The sequence below is a fragment of the Lepisma saccharinum genome, chromosome 18 (assembly GCF_977018435.1).
Source record: "Lepisma saccharinum chromosome 18, izLepSacc3.1, whole genome shotgun sequence".
Taxonomy (NCBI): Eukaryota; Metazoa; Arthropoda; class Insecta; order Zygentoma; family Lepismatidae; genus Lepisma; species Lepisma saccharinum.
Window position 1 is genome coordinate 33,133,223 of NC_139246.1, and position 18,932 is coordinate 33,152,154.

Consider the following 18,932-nt stretch of genomic DNA (forward strand, 5'->3'; position numbering starts at 1 on the left):
AAAATATTCAAACACGCAGTAAACGGAGATGTAGGGAAACTTTTAATCATAGCGAGATCAACGCCGAAATTTCGTATCCCTTGTGAAATGGCTGTCAAGGATTATCTTCGGGAGATCAGTGGCATGATGTGCGGTGATCTCGACACTCTTCTTTCGGCCGCAGGGGAAAAATTAAACGAGAGAACGGACGAACTGCACGAGGCGAGGCAGGGAAGAAGACGATACACGGATGATTGGCGCAAGTCTAAACAGGAGACTGAAGATATTATTACGCACATCATCGCGCTTTCAGAAGCACGGCCTTTCTTCCTCTGTGAAAAAAATAATAATAATATACATGTCAAAAAAAATGTACAAGTCAAAAAAAAACTTGATATATAAATAACACACATCGTGAAAAAAAAATAATCTTCGGTATATATAAATATATATACCGCGGTGGCTCAGTCGGTAACGCGTCTGACTACCATGCTAAAGGTCCCGGGTTCGATCCCCGACCGGTTCAAATCCGGGAACTTTTCTAACGGTGAAAGCGGCCCCGGCGCCCACCCAGCGTCGAATAACATGGGTACCGGGGGGAAACCCTGGGGGGTAAAGGCGGTCAGGGGCGTGATGCTGATCACATCACCCCCACTCACGACCGGATCAAGAAAGTGTGGGGCGTTACCCCCACACCCCCTATACGCCTTCATGGCGTGGTGCTATGCACAGGGGAGCACTTTACTTTTTTTACTTTACTTTTTATATATAAATAACACACATTGTGAAAAAATTAAATTTCTATAACACCTTGAAATTTCTCCTTCGATATGACTGAAAAAATGAGTGATCTCCAAGCATTAAAACAAATGCTAAATTTGTCAGTCGAGTATGTAAAAATTCAGGAATTGGAAGTCGGCAAACCTTACACGATAACTTCCGGTTCAATTGTTTCTACCCAGTATGGTCCCAAGGTGCGTCTGTTGCTCAACGGACAATACAGTCTATTTTTACCAGATCGATACGCTAACATGTTATCCGATGAGAAGCTATCTATTTTAATCGAGAACAAAACTCGAATCGTGTACAAGGGGACAAAGGAACTTCTTGGTAAGAAAACGAAGCACGTAATAGAATTTGTGTAACGGGCTGTGCGGATAAAATAACATACCTTGAAAAAAAAATACACTAGAGAGGGAAACAAAAAAAAATCCTCAGAACATATATATATAAATAACATACCGTGAAAAAAAACATAAAGCCCAAGGGTGTCGTGTACCAGATACCATATTCGAATCTGAAAACGCTGGGTGCCCTCGATGGGTTACTCACCAAGAAACAGCGCGAGAAGAAACGTTCTTGCTTGACGAAAGGACACGGAATGAAATTGCTGCTCAGCACATCTCAATTGAGACGCTTGCAGCGTTCGCGGAAACAGCAAAAGATCGGAGGTTTCATATTCAGCATCCCGGCCATCCTGGCAGCATTGGGGGCCGTTGGAAGTTTGGCTGGGGGTAGCGCCGCCATCGCGAAAACCGTCATCGACTCGAAGAAGAACAAGGCAGAGTTGGAAGAACAGAAACGTCACAATCTGGCCATGGAGAAGAAGGGGAAGGGCGTGATGAAAAAGTTTAAAAAAAAGAAACAGCACTCACCAACCGAGACATTGAATCTCTGATCAAACCATTACAAATCAAACACTTCAGATGAGTTTTCATGTCCGACTCGTTACCTTCAACCGTTAAAAATAGAGAATGCGGAGTAGTCAACTTGGACAGTCAAGAAAATCCTGGCACGCATTGGATATGTTACCACAAAAATGATAAAGCATTCGTTTTCGATTCTTTCGGAGGTGTTCCACCTACAAATTTAGTTCATTATCTGAAAACGAACAATCCTATATACTACAACGACGAACGCATTCAAAATTTCGGAGACGTGAACTGCGGTCATCTCTGTCTCTCCGTGCTCGCGTTTCTCTCTCAAATAAATAAGCCGCCGCAGGTGGAAGATTTCCAGAAAGCATTGTGGAACCTAAAGCATCACGATCGGCGTGTTCCATCTCACGAGCGACTCTTCGATCTTGAAACTCACGCTGCACGACGACATCGTCTATCCTAAATCCATAGCTCTGCGTGCATTCTACAGCATGTACCTCATACCTAACGTCACACAGCACAACAAGAAAATTAGCGTCGGAAGCGAACATATCATCGTCACGCCAGGCCAATACAATCTTTCCACTTTGCAAGCTCAATTACCCAAAGGCACGTACCTTTCTCAAAATTCGGTCACGCACAGAGTGGAAATCGTATCCGCTACGGAGACCGTGGACCTGGGCACCATAGGAGAACTTTTAGGTTTCGAGAACAACACAAAACTCGAAGCTGGCATCAAACACGTAGCAGTCAATATTCCTAAATTCTTGGCCATTGAAACTTTGAACGTTCACTGCAACGTAGCGGAAGGCATGATCACGAAATCCTCGGACGGATTGCTGGGAAGTCACAAGCAGACGGGAATCATAGCCACTTTCAAACCCAGTTCCGAATTCATGGAACCGATCATCTACACACCCTCTTCGCCGATCTATTTTCCAGTATGTCACCAACCGCATAGACGACATAGAGTTGGTGGTCACGAACGAAAAAGGAGACGTGGTGGATTTCGCAGGTGCAACGACGACGGCCATCGTGGAGATCAACGTATAATAAATAACACATAGTGAAAATGGAGCAAATCGAAAGTTACGAATTGCAATCTTTCCCTCTGAACCGTCGCACGTTCGCCAATCTCAACGAAGCGAACCGGGAGATCGAATACGACGTGGACGTAGGGGATGGGTTCGTTCATCATCACAGAGCGGACCTGTACATTCAATTCGACGTGGTGAAGAAAGAAAGCGGAGACGCGTTTCCCGCAGCAGCAAATTTGAAACTCGTGGACAACTTCGTGCCTCACCTGTTCTCGCAGGTGGAGGTGAGGAAACACAACACCGTCATCGACAGAATCGATTATCCAGGAATCACGTCGACGGCAGTGGGAACATTGAAATTATCCAAAACGGACGTAGCATACTATCAGGCGGGAGGATTCGAAGCGGGAACCAAAATATCGACGAGAAGTCACACGGTGCTCTTTCCCATGCGTCTGCTGCCGGGATTCTTCTCGGACTACAAGGAGATCATGTGGAAGGGAAGACTGAGGATCACATTTCGAAGAGGGACCAACGATAACGACGCACTGATGCGATACGCTACTTTGGGTCCCGACGGCACGCCACTGCCCAACACATTACCCGAAGCAGCCAAGTGCGTCATCCGGAGCATGGAGTTGAGAATGCCGGTGGTGGAATACGAAACGAACTACGCCCTCAAGTACAAAGCGGAGATCTTGAAAAGTCCACAGGTGCCGATTCACTTTCACGGTTACCAGTGCGTGCAGAAGATAGCGTCGGGAAGTCACATGGAATTCGACGTGACGACTCAGTTCAACAACATACAGTTCGACATGCCAGATTTCGTCGTAGTGCTCTTTCAGACCGGGAGGGACAAGAATCAGGAAAAAGATTCCAGCAAATTCGACGACTGTAAGATCAAGAACGTTTATCTCAAGAACGGTAGGAACGAAGTGTTCCCACGCGAAAATTACAACCTCGACATGACCAAAGATGATTATCTCAAACTTTACGAAGCGTTCTCTGCTTACAAGCGCGTGACCGAAGGAAGCGTGGACATGTACTACACGCCCAGCGAATTCAAAACCCACAGACCCATGTCCGTCATCAACACGACGAAGCGGAAGCAGGTTGTGGTCAATGATCGCACCAACATCAAGGTCGTCTGCGAGTTCCACGACGCGCTGCCCGAGGACACCGTGTGTAGCGTCATCCTGATTGCAGAGAAGTCTTTCGCGTACGACGTGAAGAACGAGAGGGTCGCAGAGCAGTTTTAACAGGTTTAACATTTTTTTCTTGCACAATCAGTTACAATAAGAATTTTGTACTAGCACAATAATAATACGAATTTCACTAGTTCAGATCAGTTACAATGTCAATTTCATCAGTTACAATGTCTTTTTTTTTATCAGTTTTTTTTTGCACTATAGCACGAGACAATCAGAATTTGCACAAAAGTTGTTGTTGTTTTTTTTACATGAGAAAATTAACAATAAAATTCTTTTTTTTTAACTTTATCGTTTCAGATGCTGTCGAACATCAAAATACACATACACACACTAGAAAAAAAAGCATGCAACTTTATTTGTAACACACACACACATATTCTCCATCTTCATCAAGAAAATATTATAATAAACATAATTTTTTTATCTATCTAACCGCAGCCGTTAGAACTTTTTTTTTTGGGTTGGGCACCACGCACTCCTGGCGGGGTTATAGGGGCCAGGAATCCTAAAAAAAAACAATTATTATTTGTTTGTTTGCTTGCGTCAAAATACAGAAATAATGAGAGGCGCGCGCGCGTGTGTGCGTGTGTGGCACATCGTTCCCGAGAGGTTTACAAAAGGTCACGATATATAAACATGGTCCCCGGACTTGGAAAAAATTACGATAAGGTGCATTCGTACTTCAAGGATGAGAAAGTGTATTTACTCGTACCGGCTTTTCTGCGCTGTGAAACATCGTCAGCGCAATAAATAAGGCGCGGAACGTGGAGAGAAAGTGAGTTTTTGAGGTTTTGGTGCGATTTTCTTAGAGGTCGAAAAATCAGGGTTGCGGTGGGATGCACATTTACTATCTACTTATAGATTCTCTTATATCAAATGTATATTAATGTTTATGCATGCATGTCCTTTGTGATAGTTTTCGTATATTATTATCAAGAGCATGCAATGTGCGTTTTCATCGTTGTTATGTATTAGCAAGAAAATATGATTAAGGTCTTCCGTTTGTACATGTTTCAATCCATGCAACAATCAGGTATTTGTCTTGACCAATCAAATGCGTGGAAGCTTTTAAATGAAGACGTAGAACTGAATATTCTTAGAAATCTTAAGAACCAGTCAATTATACAATTAACTATGGAAGTACTAGCATAATAGTTTTGTTTTATTCTCTGGGTATTCTTCCATCGTGGAAGATTATGTTAATAGATTTTAATTTGCAAAATGTTTATAACTATGAATACTTATATGAACTATAAGGATATTTTTGTTGTTTTTTTCTTTGTTTTTTTTAGGCTGCTTTACACTGTGCTTTAGCTCATATAGTTGTGGTAAGTACAATGTCAATATTACAATTTGTTACGCAAGATTAATAATCATACTTGTTATTGGCGTTTGGGAGCCAAAATTAGTGGGGAAAATACATTTAGTTTTTCTTAGTAGTCAAGGCTTAGAATTAAGGGGCCATAGTGTGGGGAAAAAATTATAAAAAATTGTGGGGAGGGGCAACAGCTTCCCCCCAACCCAATCGACGTCACTGCACATAAGCGTTGACCTTGTGGCACACTCTCCGCACTTCCAGAAGGGACTTTTCCCCCGTACCCAAATTATGTATTATTTTTATCTTAAATGGATAGAGAGAAACAATATCAATATTGCACAAAAGTATATTGTTATAAACATTTTAAACTTTTAACAAACTAATTGTATAACATAAATGAATAATTGTAATAGTAGATGTACTACAACTACGTGTGTGTGTGTGTGTGTGATTATGTGGTATACATATTTATAATGTTATTAATAGGGAGACAAATTTATGGTAAATAAAAACTGAGGAGAGCGGTAAATAAAATGTTAGATCAGCGGTACATACCAGCGGTGGAAAAAAAAATTGGCACACACTTTTTCATCATGAGAGGAAACAACATACAAAAGAGCTATAAATTGATAAACTACTTCATTTATATATACTGTACACATACACAAGTACTTAGATTTCAAGTGTAATTGCCAGTAGCGGCGATTGGGTGGGGCAAGGATAGGCGGCGTCTTTCTGATGTGATCTTCAGCTGCAAGTGGTAGGAAACTTTAGGCAAACGTTTCGTTACAAATCGACAGTTTGCGCGCACAACCTCGATTGCCCGTTTTTGCGTGTTTTCTACTTATTTTCATGATATTTCACGGTTATTTCGCGAAAAAGCGTTCATTTCGTGGAAAAGCACACATTTCGCATTACTTCGCGAATAAAACTCATTCATATTTCATCATTGGGGGTGTAGTTACGTGCAGAATGTTCAAAGTTGCATCTTTTTTCACATTTCGCGATTTCGCGCATCGCGAAAATTCAATGTCCCTCGTTATTAAATATAAAAGTAAATAACTAAATATTTAAAATGCATTAAATACATGGGAAGGAATTCATTTGTTATTTTTATATATATATCAGATATTTATAAAGTAATAAAGTACGTAATTCCTTTACTAACTCGTTAAAAATTTCAATAAATTAAGAAATAGGTGAATTTGTTTTATTAGCTACATATAAAACTTCTATTAGTGTTTGCTTGCTGTTAATGCAAATGAATTAAATTTCATAGTTATTTTTATCTTCAATTATTGTTTTATTTTTATTGTGCGTATATTGTAATTGCTGTACAGTGCGATATATAAGTATAACCGTGAAAATTGTGCATCGTCATATTCGTGCACTTTATTTGACCAAATATGAGCTTCAAGAATTAAAGAAAACTCAAAACAAGCTGTTGACAACTTCTGCACCAGCATACATAAATATCCATCGCTTAAAAACATATAGGATGCATGAGAAAATTAACTGAAATTTGTTAGAGAGACTATGGTGACCATGTGGAAGCAAATGCTGACGACAAAAATAGTTCCACTTTTTACCACCAGATGAAAATTTTGCGCTGAAGTAATAACAAGCAATAATTTGAGTCTATTTCAGTACAGCAGTGTTAAATATGCAACCTATGAATGTGAATGGCCCTTTGGAAGCCTAAGACAGAATGATCAATCGTCGCACGATACGTTTCCAACGATGTTGTTCACTGTGCACCAGATTGCAGGGCCTCATTTCCACCTGGTGGTGAAATTTTGAACTATAATTTTTCTCGTCAGCGTTAGCTTTCCCATGGTTTCTATATCCTCTATACCAAGTTAAAGCGCCATCTGTTGCTTCAAACGGACTCCAGATGGCTCTGAGTACAGTACCTTTAAGTGTGCCCAGCAGGTATTTGACCAAGGTCTGTCATATAATGTCTAATGATAATTAATTTTTATTTCGTCCTGTTTCCTTCTTAGATGGATAATCGTGGTGTAACTGTAGTAGGTGGGAGAGCTTTAAATTATTGTGACCTTCCTGAATGCTGCCTGTCAATGGAATGTGGACTTAGAAATAAATATGAAGATTGTAGGTACAAGGCTGGTAAGTAGTAATAGTGAAAAATATTATGGCTGCTTTGTATTTTAGTTGCTCCCTTCACCACTACATAATCAAGTAGCCGAGCACATAACATTGCTTGTTTTATATATATATAAAATATTTATTGGTTGAGAACAATATCCATGCACCAGTTAACAATTTATCAATTGGTAATATACAGGGTGGCTCAATAAGTCACTTAACACCCCCAGTACAAGGCCACTGCAGCGCGCAACATGGAAATGGTGATGACCAATCGTTATCAGGCCAAGGGGGAACCACATTGACGCCACCCACACGGTCGGCGGCCATCTTGATGTCCGCCATCTTGAATTCAACTTCAGAATTTTAAATAGGAAGGGGGGCGTGCGACATATCAAAATGGGCTAGAATTTCACGAGAAATGCAACGGTGAAGGTTTTTTCGACATATCTTTAACCAGTAAAATGTTATGACTGAATTCTTGTACCAATTTGCTCCTTTTCGAGGTGTTAGAAAAATGCCTTAAAATTTGTTTAGCACATCGGTAATGCATCGAGATCAAAGTGATGTCTAGGGAGAGAAGTTCGCATGCCATTGCACACGATTTTAATCGGATACATCCATGAAGAAATGCGCATTATGAATGGTTGTCACGAACAATTATCAGTGTGACGCTTCCATTAAATGAAAAGTCCTTCACAGTGACAAGGCTAATGTTTATGTCCATAAGGAAGTTCATAAACAGAATATTCGATGCTTTTTATCTGATAACCCATTTTCGACAGATCAAAGCTGAATGGTTAGTGGTGGTAAGTTAATGGTGTGGCGTGCTGTGTGGAACACGATTGGTTAGTCAATTTTCCATCAACGGAACCTTAAATGCTTAGGGCTACTTGTATTTGTTAAATAAACAGTTCTTTTCATCCTTGCTTATGGAAGAAGGTACTTTTTACAGAGTTTTTTTCAATAGGGAAGAAGACCAGAGCACTTATGGGAACGTTATGAACCAGTTTTTGTCCAAAGTTATTTATCAGATGTCAAGGGTCACATATTCTGTTTATGAACTTCCTTATAAACATAAACATTAGCCTTGTCACTGTGAAGGACTTTTAATTCAATGGAAGCGTCACACTGTAAATTGTTCGCGACAACAATTCATAATGCGCAGCTCTTCTTGGATGTATCCGATTAAAATCGTGTGCAATGGCATGCGAACTTCTCTCCCTAGACGTCACTTTGATCTCGATGCATTAGCGATGCGCTAAACAAATTTTAAGGCATTTTTCTAACACCTCGAAAAGGAGCAAATTGGTACAAGAATTCAGTCATAACTTTTTACTGGTTAAAGATACGTCGAAAAAACCTTCACCATTGCATTCTAGCCCATTTTGATATGTCGCACGACCCCCTTCCCATTTAAAATTCTGAAGTTGAATTCAAGATGGCGGACATCAAGATGGCCGCCGACCGTGTGGGTGGCGTCAATGGGGTTCCCCCTTGGCCAGGCAATGATTGGTCATCGCCATTTTCACATTCCATGCCGCAGTGGCCTTGTACTGAGGGTGTTAAGTGACTTATTGAGCCACCCTGTATACATGTATGCACATAATATTTACTCATAATACTATGTATCGTTAATTACAGGTGTGTCAGTTTTATATAAGATACCCTGTTTATTGACTCAAAGCAGGACAAGCTTCGCATGCTTGGCCTTCAATTTATATGTCTATAAATATATTGCAACAATGATGAATGTACAATAATGCCTTTCGCGGATTAGATCTTTAAACTCTGATTTGTAGTTCTTGTTCAGCGAAGAATTAAACTTTACCAATTGGACTTCCTGATCCATGTAACAGATAAACTATATATTTATGTATTTTCTTGGTAAATCGTGTTCTAACTGTTTGAATAAAGTAATTTACGTCTCTCCGTTTTTAATTTTCGTGTTGAAACATGTTTGAGTCCAATAACTATACTACGGGATACGAAAATACGAGCTTTAAGGTCACTCATAGCTAGGGCTCTGTTGCCATCTTGGGCTGACGGCTCTCATTTTCTATATTTTATACTTCTATGTTATTATTTTATTCTTTATACTCGATATTTTTTATACTTTTTTTAAAATTGAAGGAATTCGTAACACTTCATTTTAACCACCGAAGTTTATTTTTTTAAATCAAGCCTCAGCTTTCGGATACTCTCCACGATCATAAAAACTAGAAACAGATCTACACACTCTTTACTTATCAAACTCATCTAATCCGTATTTTCTCTTTGGTAGTGTTTCCGTGACGTGTTGAAGTGTGTTTCATTTCTGTCCTCATTATCTATGGCCCTTTGAATGCTTAAACAGTCTTTCTTCCAACGCCACGTGCGTCGTCTCTAATCAGATTTTCAACTTGTTTGAAGATAATAGTGTTTGTATTTCTCGATTATCAGTTAACGTTTGAAAAATCTGTACATATGTGCAATAATATTCTTATCTTGTTTATTCAGATCGTGGTTGTTGAATCGTTTAACTAGTTGCTGTGACGTACAAGGGATATTTTCATTGCAAGCATTACAATTAGTGTCACTCATTGTAATAGCCACAGCCAGTTTTAGCGAATCACTAGCGTCAAAAACTGTCGAGACGAATCTACAAATGTTGCAACGACGCTGGGTGACGGCCGAAGAAGGGAGCGGGGAAACGGTTGACCTTGAAGCTCGCATTTTCGTGTATGGCAGTATAGTACTTGCATCATCTTCATTTCTAAATTATTACATCATACTCTACGATTTTTAAAAGCGGAATCTGTAAGTCAACAGTCAGTAGTTTGAGTACATGTATTATTTAGGTTAAAACGGCCACTGTTTAATCTAATAATTTTGTGCATTTCCTATTATTCAACTATGATTTTGACTTGTGTAAATTCTTAGCTGATATTATTTATAATGATAGCACTATCTAATGTACTTCTACCAAGTCTCACTATAGAGAAATTTACAATTTAAAATATTACTCTTCTGAAATTTTACTAATGGAATCTTTAATTAATAACTGCATTTATTACTCAATTTTATAATAATATTATTATATTTTTCTCTCTCTCTTTTTACTTAGGAGATGGAGATGTTCTTGACATAGCATACAGATTTATGGTGTGCCTTCAAGAGGACTACAGAGTAAGTTATGGTGACAAGAGCACACATAGATGGAGCCACAATATTAAAAGTGCTATTCTTATTAGTGCTACAAAATAAGTTAATTTTTTTGTATTATTGTTTATCTTAAATAATTCCGAACAAGAATTTTTCTTTAAAACGACAAGTTACTTGTGCAGAATGTCTTGAGAACCCTAACATATAGGTTAACTTTTTCAAAATTCCATGGTTTATTGTGATGATATAATAATTTTAATTATCCATAGGGGAAAGTGAGGGTAAGACCGGGTAGCTACCATTCGAAAGCTGGACCTAGAGTTTGTCAGATTTAAGTAAAATATGCATTGTTTAACTAACTACACTATATATCATTCCTGGAAAGTCACAGTTGCCCTACTTTTTTTTACCAATGATTGTTTTCTGAAAAAAGTCAAATGTTAACTTTATGGGAAAATAGAAAAACGAGATTATCAGTGGAAAAGTAGCAGAAATTATTATATTATGCCTACGACAAGTTGGTTCATGCCTTAGCTGAACAATTCAAGAATATTAGTTACAGAAATCACAAGTAAAGTAGTTGTCTTCTTAATCCGCTCCACTGCAGCTTTCGTGGGCCCAGCCAAGACACTTTCCGCATTGGATCCACCCTTCTCCTTGTTCTGAGTTAGAAAATACATCATTACAAAAAAATATAATTTAGTCTTAAATGATGGGCAATGATGGGTAGTGCCCGGTCTTGCTCCGCTCGGCGTACCCGGTCTTACCCCGAGTGCAGAGGTTATAAAAACTATACGACGCAAGGTTTTAGAAGCGATTTCGGGCGGCCAGCCAATGGCAGGAGTGCAACGTTGTACAGTCAGCAGCGCACAAGTTAAACGCCGTGTTCTGTATTTTTATTGCGCGCAAGACGTTTTCATAAAACTCGGTTCATCATAAGATGGGGCACGACATTTTGAACCTGACTGTCCAAGTCCCATGAATTTCCGTCTCCTACAGCCGGTTATATCGTTTCTTGAAGAAACACTATTAACAGCACGTTTCAACACACACAGAATAAATAACCCTTCCATTTTTCCTTCCGTCTGTTTCTTTCCTTGCCACCGCGTCGACCCTGCTGACCTTTCATTGTCGAGGGCGTTCACGAACAATGCGAGTCAGTTAGGTATGAAATTGATGGAGGGACACTTACAAACACCTATGCTCAGGCCATGATTCGAACCTGGAACCCCTGGCGTCGTAGCGCGTTGTGAATTACAACCCTTATGTTAGATAGTTCTGCAATAGTGTGTGCTCTGTGTTATTTAATAATGTCCCGCCGGCTCCCATGGTGGTGATATGATCCTCCCGAACCATATCAAAGATTCGGTCATATTTAATATTATTCTTAATTATTTTACTTTTTATATTCACTATAAAAACGTTATGAAAGATGAGATATTTTATAGTTGAACTAATGACCTAATTCTGTCATTCGAGAAGTTTAGAATTTGTTATTTGAAAGCTTGTTGAAAGCAAAATCTTTCAAAGTTGACAATTAGTCAAAAATATGTGTTCTCAGTTTTAGAATCAAACTATTATGAAAGCCATAAGAGCTAAATTTCAGTTGGAGTTACCTAAAATATAAGCCTTATGGACATTGGGAAGAAGTTTTTAAGAATGTGACAACTTGATAGTAGAGAATATTATAGAAACTTTAAGGATCATAACTGTTGTTTTAGACATAGAAAGATGAACCTTATGGAACATACTGTTTAATCTTTAGAATATTGCCATTATACACAAATTAGTTCTGCATATCACAGCTGTAGCTATGTTTATCTTTTGTGTCACGGGAGGAGCTCTGCTTGACATGCGGGGGTATAAATACAGCTTCGGAACCTAATTCAGGGGCATTTTCATCACCGACTCCGATGGATTAACATCTTAAATACTCAGCTCCCTTTATGGGAGGGTTCAAGAACTCAGTCTTCGTTCCCAAATTAGCTTAGAGACATAGTTATTCTGTCGTATGGGTAGGTTCGCCCTGTGGACATGCTAACATGTCACCATACGAAAGAATAAGTTAATTTAAACTTTCTTTTGAAGTTTTCTGAAATTTTAAATACAATCTTAGGAAAATAATGTTAAATTTCGACTCAGAACTTACTGTTATTCTGACGCATGGTTAGGTTCGCCCTGTGGACATGCTAAAATGTCACCATGCGTGAGAATAAGTTAATTTACTATTTCATTCAACCTTTGTGATAATTCAGTTTCATTTCTTCGAAACATATACGTAATATATTTTCAATTGTTGCATAATGCAACAGGACTTAATGTTATTCTGCCGTATGAGTAGGTTCGCCCTGTGGGCATGCTAACATGCCATCATACGGAAGAATAAGTTCAGATTATTTCGTCTCCATGATAATTATTTATTGGTCAGGTTATTCATTATTGATATCTGGCATGGTTAGGATTCGCCCTGTGAACATGCTAACATGTTGCCATACCCGTTATCAAGTCGATGTCTCTAATATTTTACAAATTATAGCCGTTTGTATTTCTGCATATATCTTGAAGCCAGACCATAATGTCCAATTTATATTAAGATCGGAGTCAATACTTAAAACCTTCGCCATTCACGTCAAAGTTATGCTTCATTATGTCAAGGAGCGTTCATAAAGTTCCAAGCAAGCGCCTGGTCGTCTTTATATAACTGATATGACAGCTTCATCCATATTATGTAAATAAACTGCAAAAGTCGCGTAGATTTAATTATAATAAGGAAATCTGTTCTGTCCTTTATTTATGGAGATCTGTAACTAAGATGTTAATTTATAAAAGTATCTTGAAAATAAACCATCTTCAGGAAAATAATTGCCCATAAAGAAGCCTACTGAAGACGCAGACCTTTCTTCGGAAACAGATGTTATTCATTTATAAAATCTCCCTTTTCCATAGCCTGTCAAATGATTTAGTACATAACAGTCGAAGCTTCATATCCCACGTATTTCTACTACTATACCCGTACCTGAGAGGGGTCAGAGTATCCCATTAGCCCACTGAGTTTTAGCTTAGGTGAAGAAACAGATGACACGTGATTGAAGGAAATAGGAAGGTAAAGATGAGGATGGACGCTTTGTCTTCGTGACTTTTTTAATGTAATAGCTGCGATTGTATAGTTTTTCGAAGGCGATTTATGCTCGAGGACGCTGACGACAGAGGGTGGCCTAAAGGTTCGAGAGAGGAACCGCCACGAAGCCTAGTTCAGTATGAGAGCAGCCTAAAGCGTCGCGATGGATGTTTCCGCTCACTTTCTTCGTTTCCTTCGAAGTTTAAAGCTGGCGATCGAGCGCAGGTCTCTCCCCAGCCATGCAGCTAAGCAATGATGATTTCAAAAGGATGGTATTTGTTTTATTTTGATTTTGAGCGTTTTCCCTCATCAGTGGTTATGTTTCCTTCCCAATTTTGCGTAACGCTATGCGTCGCTCTTCATAGTCACTCACCTGTTGATATGTGCTGATAGGAATATCGGCAGCCCTGAAAGGACTCCCCCTGGAATTGGATGTTAAGGAAATGAAGGGAGAGATAGGGGTTGATCACGATCACGGCACGAGGGCACATTACAGTGGAGTGGTTAGCATATTGCACTACGACGCCAGGGGTCCTTGATTCAAATCCCTGCCTGGACATGAATGTTTATGAATATCCATTCATCAATTTCATTATATATATATATATATTATATATCCTCATTCCCATCTTAGGAATTAGCCAAAACTGACAGAAAAGCGAAGTAAAATAAAGCAAATCAAGTAAAATTAATAATGCCGCTCTCGAAACCTAGTACTAGTAATACAAACACCAAAGGTAAAATATGTTCACAAGACAAAAATCTTAGTTTTTAAAGCTTATTCGTACTTCAAGGAATTGGCGTCGGAAGAAGTGCGTGCTGAAACAGTAATTTCTCAGAGTCGAGAACTTACGGCTAAAGTGTGTGGTGTATGTGTGCATACTGTGTTGCTTATTATAAAACAGGGTAAAATATCTACCACAGAAATCGGTGATCACCTATTCAAATTTCCTTGGAAACATGCCAGAAAACATAAACGAGAGCTATAATGATGGCCTTGTAATTCCTCTATAATAAATACAGCCCCTACCAAAAGTTTAAGACCACCAACTTTTTTCATATAAATGAATCCTGACCGAAAGTTTTTGGTACAAATATGGAGTGAAATTATATGGAAGTAATATAGTGTGTGAGGCATATATTGAGATACGAAAGTGAAAATCAAATTTCTTAAGTGCAAAATCCAGGATTTTCAAGTACAGATGAATGTATATACACGTAACCTACGTCGCTATCACAGTACTGATGATTTTTTTCCAGCATTCTGGAACTTGGACGAAGGTTTTGGCGCAAAATAGAAAATAAAAAAATTTCGTGTTTTATATTTTTTTCTAAAATTCGCAAAAATAAAAAAAAATACAGCGAAAACTGAGAGGTCTCCAGATAACAATATTTTCCTCGGCAACTGCGCTGAAGTGAACATATGTTGTCAGTCATTAGTTGAAATGTGTGTCAATAGATGGCGCAGAAATACATAGCTATATCGAGTAGCAGCATTTTGCAAGTCCAAACCTGTTTTCGTTACGCTTGATAATAAACAGGCTGTTTGAATCATAAGCTACGTGGTAATGTGGAAAAAATCTGTGCCCGTGGCCGTGATATGGCAAATAATTGGTATGTACAGATGCAATACATCTCATAGAGAAATTGCAGTTGCATTGAATGTGAGTAAAACCTGCTTGGCGAACACACTAAACAAATTCAAGCAGCAAGGTACAGTGGTTGATAAACCACGCTGCGGCCGCCCCAGGGTAACGTCTGTACGCGAGGACCGGATTATCGCGAGATTTGCCACACGTCAGCAGCAACAATGACTTGGATTCAAGCGAGGGAAAAATACCATTTTTGTCTTGGCCATCACGAAGTCCGGACCTGAATCCTATAGAAAACCTATGGAATACCATTGGTCTTCGTGTAGCCAGACGCCAGCCAAGGAATGTCCAGGAACTTCGTGAACAGATCTCCGAAGTATGGAATGAGGTTAAGCCCCAAGAATGCCAGAAATTGGTCCGCAGCATGAGAAAACGTGTGCAAATGTGCTCAAAATTTAAAGGTGGCCGTCATTATTGACTATTACAATTTCACACTTCATTCATCTAATGTCTGGAAAAAAGTTTGTTTCCAAGTATATTTTCAAAGTTCAGATTTAATGATTTTACAAAATGGTACTTATAGTTGCATCTATTAGTTATAAGTGCATTGATCTTGATGTACATTTCAATAACATTACATAATAATTCCAATTTTGTATTAAAGTGTTTATTTCATGAAAAACACTCGCATATGTACTTTTTCTGTTTGTCTGAAAAACACATGACAAGGTGGTCTTAAACTTTTGGTAGGGACTGTACTTTCAAAATTCTTTCAGGTACGAATTTATCTTACTTTCTGCAGTGATATGATATAATCCTGTGTAGAATTCTTCACTATATATTTCATTGTACTCAAATATCACGTGCATGCATTATATATAAAAAGTTGAATATTGGACACAACAAATTCTCTGTGTTTCCCTTCCGCTAGCAGTTGGATTGGCAACAGCGCGACAGCACTGGCTGCATATTGGCTGAACTCATGTTCCTTCTAAAAGTGTACGCCGTATAAACAGAACTACGCTACTATTGGACTAAATCCGTATTGTTTGTTAGGGTATAAATCCTTAGTAAACATATAATAAGCTGGACTAAAGAGCGTTTTATAACTGTAATGATTATTTAAATAAGGATGGTTTAAAAATAAAACAACATTAGAGAGATGACATCGTAAAACATACTCACCTACACAGACACCGTGAATTCAACAGCAACAACAAGCCAATATGGCCGCTCCTTCTTCTTGTCTAGTGGAGTGTAGTTCACAATCTTTCCGCTAGAGAGGATAACTAATGACGCCAGAACCAAGGTACGCTGTTTCACCCCACTACCCGATCTTACCCCACCTTGCCCTATATCATACACATAATCTTAGTTATTTGACATTTGAGTATATTGAGAAGCCATTTAGAATATTTTACACGACGAACTTAAGCGTTACCTATGGCGTGGTGGCAACGTCATTGCCTTATAATCAAGATGTCCCGGGTTCGAGCCTCCTCGGTGGAAACCATTGAACTGTATATGTAACCGGAAGTATTGATTATACCGCTAGAGTGAAGCCATTTTCTCGCTTAGGTCTGCCAGAACGAGGAGGATGAAAGGATGGTGTGGCGACAAGCGTATTTTTATTACTTAATATTTATTGAACACAAACCATAATTTATTTAAAAATATATTAACAAACAGTACCTCACCATAAGTGATTCTGGAAAAGAACATATAATTTCTACATACTTATATCATTAAATGAATGGAACTATATGCAGTATTTAGGGAACCGCATACAGCATTCTAGACGCATGATGCACGTTGTTACGCACACACATATTTTATAAATTTCAATGTTTAATCTGTTATTATAAAAAGAAACACTTGTGTTATTCTATGACGTCATAATTTATTTTACTGAATTTGGTAATCTGTTACAATGGTTATTGACTGACATTAAGATATTTGAACGTTCGTTGCTAGGCGATGTAATTTATTGATTCTGTTGGCTGATGTAAGTAACGTTTAAACTGAATGTTTAAATGTGTGTACTCGAATAATAATCTCAGGCTTAATACAGTTTTAATTCTAACAAGAAGTTTATTTTCGAGTGGAAGTGAATGATATTAAGATCAACTGAAAAGTTAAGGTATTCTAACTGAGCGAGATTTAATATATTTTACATAAAACTACCTGTAAGTTATTCCCACGTCTGAAGAGGTCTCATAGTAGGCTGATACGTCTTGTGTTCTCCGAAATGGATTAACACTAAGTATAACAACTGAGTTTAAACAACATCTTATCCGCCATATTACATCCGCCATCATGGATTCAACTTAAAGCTTTCAAATGGGAATAGGGGCATGTGGCATATCACAATCATATGAAAGTGTCTGCCAAATCGAAAGGTGAAATCCATTTCAAGATATCTTGAATCGTTTTCAAGTTATTCCATGTTAAGTATAAAGAATATTGTTTTTAATTGCATGTTCTTAGTAATTGTAGGCTATTGTAAACGTTAAGTTAGATAAATAAATGAAATCGCTAAAATATGATGAAAAAAATGAATGCAATGCTATTCAAATCAAGATAGATAATTTTCAAAATAAGTATCTGTTGAAAACGTAATTAATCCATATTTATCTTTTGTTCTAGACTGCTATCATTATGCTAGGGGAAATATACGAATTTCTCTTCGTAAGAATGAAGAAGAAAAAATAGCGAATTTGTGTGATATTTCAGACGTTTGATTCTTGTTCATATGTTATTGTTCGCATCACCAGATCATTATAGAACAGAATGTGAACAAATTTATGTAATTAAGTTCATATTCAATAAAGGTATATATTACAATGGTAAACGTTTATTTTTCTTGTGTTATCATTATAGACGAGCAAACTTCTCATTTCGAATCAAATTGTGGGTTTCTTCTAGATAGTTTCGATTCTCGAATAATTCATTTTCAACGTCAAACTCAAAGTACCCATCAAACTTTCGGCGTACAGTGGTATCCATGAGTATTACCGTTGCAGTGTCCACGACTGCTTTAATTAACTTTTTTCTTACATCCTAAGTGTTTTTGAAGCGATGGATTTTTTATGTATGTTTGTGCAGTCAACAGTTTGTTTTGAGTTGGTGGGGACATAACCTCCCTTTGGATAAGATATGCCTAAAAGAACGAATAGAGAGTAAAATATATGAAAACTTGGGAGTGACATAACGGAAGAGATCATATACAAGTGCGTCTTCAACGGGTGGGCTAAGGTGGTCCGTAGCCCATCCAACCTCTGTGTTGGAGGTTGTAAACCGGTTTGTAAACATCATAGTGATATTATTGCAAAAAACCTACTGTTTTCCAACTTCCCAATGCCAAAACAGAGTCTTTTTACAGTGTGTACGAACCTAACTAGCCACTGTTAGAAAACGCTCATCTCTGTGTCAATATACCAAAATATGTCCCTTTTGGTGCAAGGGGCTACATCGAGCTGACTAAGAAACTCAGAAGTAAACATGTTGTGGTGAATATGAAGAATGAGGATAAAGAATGTTTTCTCTGGTGTGTAATTGCTCATTTCCATACAGCTGAAACTAAAGCCTGAATCACAGGGAACTGGATTTCCAGTAGGAGTGGTGGACTGACTACCCATTTGCTAGTTTTCGCCTCACACAATACTTGTTACACAGTACTTGTCGATATTCTTTTGTTCCCATAATGGTGGCCGCGTGAGTAAACAACGTATCACTTCACACTTTAAAAATACGATAATTATTCAACCGA

The 18,932-nt window shown here is 38.3% G+C and overlaps 1 protein-coding gene across 1 annotated transcript in view; it reads left to right on the forward strand.

The window, feature by feature from the left end:
* The window catches only part of LOC146001949 (uncharacterized), a 53,791-nt gene extending 35,783 nt beyond the window's left edge, over positions 1-18,008 (forward strand). The window contains exons 5-8 of the mRNA XM_083139668.1: positions 5,178-5,213; positions 7,207-7,330; positions 10,416-10,477; positions 17,810-18,008. Of these exons, the coding sequence (XP_082995794.1) occupies positions 5,178-5,213; positions 7,207-7,330; positions 10,416-10,477; positions 17,810-17,875 (288 nt within the window). The 3' untranslated portion in view covers positions 17,876-18,008. The remainder of the gene's footprint in view (positions 1-5,177; positions 5,214-7,206; positions 7,331-10,415; positions 10,478-17,809) is intronic.
* Positions 18,009-18,932: the final 924 nt, after the last annotated feature.